This window comes from Haemaphysalis longicornis, unplaced genomic scaffold, assembly GCF_048455015.1.
Source record: "Haemaphysalis longicornis isolate Haplotype H1 unplaced genomic scaffold, Haemaphysalis longicornis Haplotype H1 scaffold_14, whole genome shotgun sequence".
Taxonomy (NCBI): Eukaryota; Metazoa; Arthropoda; class Arachnida; order Ixodida; family Ixodidae; genus Haemaphysalis; species Haemaphysalis longicornis.
The window spans coordinates 29,866,522-29,874,179 of record NW_027526245.1 but is presented as its reverse complement, the minus strand read 5'-3'; the positions used below and the strand labels follow the sequence as shown (position 1 = coordinate 29,874,179).

Here is a 7,658-nt window from a genome sequence, read left to right as displayed (position 1 = left end):
CATCAGCGTCGAAAAGACTAAATCACGGGTGCACGAACAAAATATTAACAGTTTGAGCACGTCAGTTGAACAAAGCAGCGGTCACTAGTCTTAACAGATTATTGTTTAACAGGAATGGGTTCATTGCTGTTGCTCAGGGCAAGCTGACGTGCCCACTGAAGGCATCTCGGATCGGTGTGCTTCTTACATCTGTGGCAGTCCTAGAACTTGGTTGAGGGGCGTACATTTGTAAAACTGGAGGCAGGGTAGTTGCTGTGCGCATGTTTGTCGGTTTGCTGGTTCGTTGAGGATAACGAAAGTTGTATCCAGGAAAGTGTCCGCCGTACGCGCTGTGCCGATCAGAAGTACCTGCAGTAGGAACTGGATTCGGTTTATTGCTGTTGATTGCGACCAGCTGACGTGCCCGCTGAAGGCATGTCGGATCGGTGTGCTTCTTATACCAGTGGCAGTCATTGAACTTGGTTGAGGGAGCGTCTGTTTCAAACCCTGGAGGCAGGACAGTTGCTGCGTGATAATAGTGACGCAATGGGATAATAGCAACACACTTCTTTTAAGTACAACGTACATGTCTTCAGATGGGTAACATTTATTCTGAATATATGAGGTCTCAATACACCAGATACCACAGGTAGTGCGAAATTTATTTGATGAAAACTGATAGTACAAAACCGATGATAAAAGTGTTAAGACAGTGTTCTACGCAATGCCTTTGCATACGCTTCTCATTATCATATACTATTTTGTTCTTCTGCAGCGACTTTTTCAAATGCACAACGGGCCGATACATTCAACGAATATACAAAAGACAGCAATTTTCCGCGCGGAATAGTATTCATCTGACGACCACGGTGGCTTCTCAAAATATCTGGTCAAGCCAAGCAAATGCATGCAACCTCTTTCCTTTTACATGTCAAGGACGACACCAATCCATGTACTCAATTTTAATTTCAGTTTCCAGAGTGCTTAGGCGGCACAACCCGCAAAAAACAAAAGAACACTAAGTAGGCCGGACATGCACTAAATAAGGATTGCCTTGTTTAGCGCCTATCCTGTCCACTTCGCGTTTGCAAATTATCTTCGTTGTGCTTCAAGCCATCGGAACCAAATTGCTCTTATCATTCGTCCCCGAGAATGTATTTACCATCAATGGCCTCACGGCAGTGGGGCTTCCAAACGTTACCGAAGCGGTTTGTCTTTGCAAACGTTAGAGCTGGACCAAGGCCACTAAAAGTAATTTCAGACCATTCTTACCTCGCGCGAACTTGTGGTCAACCTTGCTTTGACAGTTGGTGGTGGACGTAGAATTTCTGTGCGGATACATTTCCCAGGTGTAACGACAACCACCACTATCGCTGACCAGAGGCTTAGCATTACTGAGCCCATTTCACGACGCCGGTACAAGGAGCGCAGCCGCAGCCGAACGCAGCGCCACAAGCACATCCGCCAGGTAAAAGCGGACGTTCTTCCAGCCCTGGTCGCGAGTGTCTGGAGGAAGTTGGGAGATGTAGAACAGCAGATCGGCCAAGACGGGAAATCCCGTGACTTTGCGACGGTCGAACTCCGAAGGCGACCAAAGAAGGTGCCTCGTCAACGGTCGACCGGGAAGGCCCGTCGTCTTCAGCAGCGCCTGCTCCGCCAGCATCGCCCGGTCGTTTAGTTCACGCAATAATTCGGGCCTGCAAAGGAAATGTATTTACAGTTTGCATTTCAAATGAGTATGTAGCTCCTTGTGATACAGCTTTGTCTGTTTGCTTCTGGGGTCGGAGGCACGAACATACGCGCCGAAAACCCTCCTTGTAAAGACACTGAGATGAACCATAAATAGGGCTTGACTGTTGTGTAAGGTAAAAGTGTACACCTTGTAGGAAACGGACGAAGATTTTTTCGGTGAACGCACATGTGAATTATAACGAAAACAATTGTCTCCAGTCCACGCTGTGAAAGTGGCAAAGCTTTAAACGACAGCCACAACAATTGCCCAAGTGACGTCAATTGAATTCATAGACGTGCGTGGCTCTACAAACAGTGAAACCAGACATTCTGTCAGCCATTACCTGGAATTCACGGGAGCGGCGTCCCCAACCCAGCAGCGTCGTACACAGCCCGGCTAGAGGGGCGGACGCCGACGCTACAGCCCGGCTATGCGTCGGCGGAAAGAAAACGGAGAGGAGCATCTTTCGAAGGGTGAGACAGCGGAACGTAGCCATCCTGATGTGCTACCTCGGGGCTACACCACCGCGCCACACAAGCACAGACACGGAAACAAGTTGGCATGTGAGCTTAGTTATTCCCATTTATACCGACTTAAACTAGTTAGTTTAGTAAGTTTGAGTATTGCGAGAAAGCTGAGGGAACCTTAATAATCGCAATTTATCAGATCCAGTTGGGGCTTTCGCATTTTGTATTACCTCTTGAAACACAACCAATTTGTTATTCATCAATTTAGAAAACGAAGTCCCACTCATCGCAAGCAGTGCACAAAAGTTAGCGTTTCTCTAGTGGCTAGAGGCCTGTATGTGTTCTCTAAATTTTGTTTTCCCGCCCTGCAAACCAATCCTTAACATGTGTCTGCCGTACGAACACTTAGTTCCGTTGGGTCCGGGTAACCCAGCAGGTGCTGTCGAAAACTTTATTCAAGCCGTGTGAAGAAAGCGGGCAATGGACGCGAAGCAGCGCCAAAATGGGCCCAAAACAACTGCCGCTAAAGCAGACGACAAAGCAGTCCCGCGGACCAACCCGCTGCTGCGAGCGTGTCGGGGGGTCGTTGGGACCGCACCCGCGTGCAGGGAACGCTGGGTAATTGCGCCCTATCACCGCGCCATCTACACTGTGCTCCGTGAGTGATAAGTGCCCTCTCTATCCCTAGCCGCGTTGGGAGTTTCCTGTCCCGCACGCCACGAAAGAACCGTAGGCAGGTAGAGGTAGAAAGCTTTGCTTTAAAACCATGTTTGAAAGTAACATCTTGCGCGCCTCATCCTCTGCGCTCTTCTGGATACGCCGGCGATGAAGAGACACTGGCAGTACCAGAGGGCTAAATTAAACGAATCACTACGCTAGGTAACGTAAGTTTGAACACAAAGTTTATCTCATCCAAAATTTGTGAGTATCACAAATTTGAATGCTGAAATAGCCCTACAACATATTGGGTACCGCAAGCATCACCGGAATAGCTGGTGCCTCAGTTGAAAACTGTACTTGGTTACTTTTGGTCCAGTCGCATGTTGCATAGGCAAAAGCTCAGGATTTTTTTTTTGATACCCAGATATGGTTTATAGAACCAGAAGGTACTTTAATTACCTGTTTATTATTATCATAGGTCAACGTCTGTTTCTGGTTTGTCTCTACCGGTGAAGTCTAAATGACATTACTGACGAATTCACTTCAGTTTGTTTGAATAAAATTCTACTAAAATTGTTACAGGTTTTGAATAGTTTTTATAAAGTAGTGCATGACCTAATGTATGTTAATATAATAATTTTGGCAGCAGTCTTAATATTTATGTGCTGTTTTACGTAACCCGCCCTCTAAGCCCCTTTCCCGACTTGCGAGTTTTGTTAAATAGAATGTGGCATTAACTCCGTAAGCACTCCGCAAGATAATCTTTTGTGCATGTTTAGGTTTCATGAATGAGATGCCTTAGAGAAGTCAGTCTCAAATTTTTTCGCGTGAGGAGTGAAAGAGGTGCAAGGCCAGTTTGCTGTTCCCCAGTTTGCAGTTTGCCAGTTAGCCAGTTTGCCGTTCCCCATAATCGAACACAGTGGGAAGTGGGGGATGTATGTAGTTTAAACTCTTTCAGGCAAGAAATAAAATTTGGCGTTCGTTTTAGCTTTCCCGCCAGCGGGATGAAGTGACATAAAAAGAAAAAAAAGGCCGTTTGTGCACCAGAATCTTGCCTGCATACTCTCACAACGCCACCCATTTGGGGTATTGGCCGGAGATGTCAATGCTCGTCCGCTCAGTAGAACTGAATGGTCCTCCGCCCCTGCCTCTGACATGCATGTGTATAGCAACGATATTAGGAAAGATGTGCGGACTATAAAAAATGCACAGAATTCGCGCTCCACGTCCCATAAAGGCCCAGTCGTTTGCAGGGTTTCTGCCTTCTAAGATCCGGCGACGTACTGGCGAAAAACCGATCCTTTTTTATTTTTAGTGGCCGTGAAGCTGATATGCAGAAAAAGAAAGAGGAATGATGGTTCCCATTTCTACGAAGCGATGGTTTGGAACGTACCTGGAATGATTCAGCGTTTCCAGGTACAGCGTCCAGTTGTCAGCGGCCTTTCGGAAGCGCTCGATCGCCAGACGCAAGGGATCTGAAAATTGAGTTTGCGCATTGCATTGAAGCTGTGCACGCAACATTTGGAACATTATATTTAACTAGACATCTTTATTGTTATCTAACAGTGTGACCCCTCCAATTAATATGCATTTGATTACTGTCAAATCTTTTAAAACATTCAAGAGCTCTACTGAAGTGGCAACTTCATCTTTCTACCGGCTGCGTTCTTATTTTAAAACCTGCGACATTACCCCGTGTTCCGTATTTTGGGAACGGCAGAAAGTAGAAGGCAGTAGCCTATGCGCGTGGCCAATTTTAGAATTAAAAATGTGCCCTTGTTGGCCTGTTTTGCGCAAAAAAGTTCCAAGTAACACGTAGTCAACTCAGTTAACGAAATTCTCACTTTTGTGTTTGGAAGCAGCTTACGGGCATTTATACTAGCTAGCAAAAGAACGAAGGCTGTCCAAAAAGGGGCGAGTATCATTCGTGGATATGCATGGAATAGTTGCGCTTCAAGTCATCACTTAAAAGCGAAATGGGCATTTCGAGTCGCGAAACAACCCGCGTTCCCAAAGTGAAAGGGATGACAAGATTGTGCAGATGACATTTCGCATTATCCTATCGCAGTGACTTCAGTCTGAAAAATATCCATGTGTTCTATGCGCGGAAACGAGTCGCGGCCACATGCACGACCACACCTGACTAACGTGACTACAAGGGCCACACGTGACCACAAGTGACCACACGCCACTCACCCCTTCCAGCGAGTATATGCGATTGAAACGTGTTAGGACGACAACCAAACCGCATTCGTTTTTTTTTACTTCCAATGTTTGCCTGTCGCCTATAGATCAACATGTCCCAGGTACGCGAACATGGTTTCTATGTTTGTGAAGTCAAGTTAAGGGTGTCGCTTACTAAGAGGACCTTACGACCTTGAGTTCTAAGGAAAAGTACTCAAGGCGGAGCAAAAAAGACAATTTTCTTTTCCTGTAACCATAAAGGAATGGTAAACGTTATTCACTGATCAAGCTAGGCAGCGCAATGTATCCAGAAGTGAAGAAATTGTTTCATAATTCTTGCAGAAATAGAACTCCAGAGAGAAGGTCTGACTCATTTCAGGCATGTCATATTTCAGCTAAATGCAATGCAAAAAAGACAAGAGTCCAACCTGCGTAAGTAGAATCATTCTCATGCATAGTACGTAGCCCTCAATATTTTATACTTTTTAATGTAATTTTGCATCGCATTCCCGTTCACGCGGATGCAACCTGTATCTGGCATTTCGGAAACCTAACGCTTATGCCGTAAATGCGGTAACCCTATGAGCATTCGAAGCAGGTTTATCGAACGCAGGTGCTGTTCTGTTTCACAAAAATAATGGTTAATGGTCCTATCAGGAATTCCGCAACGGAAAATGTTTGCACATTGCTTATAATGCAAACACTGTGATAAGAAATTTATTTGTACCACGAAGACAGGGTAACATAAAAACCGCACACGCACGCACACATACACGCACGTACCCACACAGAGATACAGTTGCACACACACGCACACACGCTGCTCATCTTTAAGGTGGAAGTGCTCACACAACAGGGATGAAAGTAGAAAAAACAGAGACGACACAGCGCTAACTCGCAACTATTTCTTTCTTGGAAAGAACCACAAAGATATACTTGCAACATCTTGCAAGTATATAGTTGCAAGTATATATTTGTGGTTCTTTTCAATAAACAAATAGTTGCGAGTTAGCGCCGTGTCGTCTCTGTTTTTTCTATTTTTGTCCGTGTTGTGTGAGCGCATCCACCTTACGGATGAACAGTTACCAACTAGCCCAACTGCCCGTTCTGCTACACACACTGACACAGTCACACGCACACAACCGCGCGCACACCCACGCCGACACACACAAGTACATCCGCAACCATAAAGGAATTCACGCAATATTACACCTCTTTTTAGAGAGGTTTACTGCTGCTTGGGGGACCTTAGGCTTACGCAAACATGTCTGATCATTTTAATGCAATAATTCGATGTTTGTTTTCCACATTTAAAGGATTCTGAATTATGTCTCATGCAGCAGTACGCCTGCTTGCGTACTCACATCGTGGCTTGTGTTAACTGCAGACCATTTCAAGGTTTTATATCCGCCTTCTTGATCCCGGTTCCTCCAGGATGGTCATTTTCCCTCGCAGATGCGCTGTCTATGAAACTTCCTGATCTCAACAGCAGTACTTACTCAGAGAGACGCCGTTCAACTCGAGCTCCAGCGCCGTGGGTCCTGACCGAAGCTCCTCTAGAGAGTCTTCTAAACAATTGGCCAGTGCTGAGAAGTTTACCGGTAGTAGTGGCGACTCAGATGCCAGCCAAAGGGCGGCGCCATGAAGCCGAGTGCACAGGGGTGTCAGGTGATGATTTGTCCAGTTGTTGTAGAGAAGCAAGGTGTCGTAAGCAGTGTGGTAAGCCGGGTATGTAGGGTCACTCTGTGAGCTCCCGCTACCGTCGCCCTGAAAATGACAATGCTGTCACCAGGCAATATTGTGCTTAGGCACCCCACCCAAAGAAACCACACAATAAATACCTCATCCTGCGACCGCAGAATTAATAAGTGTTTCGTATCATCGCACGGAAGTATCTAGAGCTTCCACGCATTGGGAGTCGCACCGGACAAACAAAAACGCTAGACCAGCGCGAAACACAGGTTTACACGAGAGATGGTACAGGCGTGAAGCATAGACATCTTTAGTTTTATAAGAAAATTCTATACATACATACATCGTTAATTTTATACATTTTTAAACAGAGGCATATTTTATACATTGTTTATACATCGTTAATTTTGCACATCTTTATACATAGACACTTTTTTTATACTGACATTTTATGCGGACAAGAATGTTATATACAGCTCCTTGTGCACAGCGGAAAATGTATCTGCAGTTATTTTGAGGGAAAAAATTCCCTTCGTCAAAAAAAGTACCAACGTCGGCTCGGGCCACTGCCGCGTTGAGCGGCTCGCGGAAAATTTGAATCTTCTTTCACTTGAAAACAAGTAATGCAGCTATCGCCCTAGTTATTTTTATGCGAAGACTTTGCATGCTCTCAAATGATTTAGGTATTTCTATTGGAAATGTTATTGAAACTTGCCCAAATGTGGGTCCTCTTAACTCTGCATCCAAACAAGCTGTGAGTTTTTAGTGTTATTCTTGTATTCTCGTTGAATCGTCATTCCGATTTTAGTTCATAGGGTGAAGACAGTTCAATTTCACAAAGCGCTCTGCTGTGGTTAGGTAACGGTTTTTCGTATATTTTGAAAACCAATTAAAAAAAGTTGGCTCCAATCCACGCTGTGAAGGTGGTTGGAAAGCAAAGCTTT

The 7,658-nt window shown here is 45.2% G+C and overlaps 1 protein-coding gene across 2 annotated transcripts in view; it reads right to left on the bottom strand.

Moving 5' to 3' along the window:
- Positions 1–555: 555 nt before the first annotated feature.
- Positions 556–7,658, bottom strand: part of LOC144165221 (aminopeptidase NAALADL1-like) — a 105,068-nt gene continuing 97,965 nt past the window's right edge. For both annotated transcript variants that reach the window (XM_077695337.1, XM_077695336.1), the window contains 3 exons: positions 6,522–6,789; positions 4,232–4,313; positions 556–1,676 (listed from right to left, as the gene is read on the bottom strand). In XM_077695337.1, the coding sequence (XP_077551463.1) occupies positions 1,385–1,676; positions 4,232–4,313; positions 6,522–6,789 (642 nt within the window). In that variant the 3' untranslated portion in view covers positions 556–1,384. The remainder of the gene's footprint in view (positions 1,677–4,231; positions 4,314–6,521; positions 6,790–7,658) is intronic.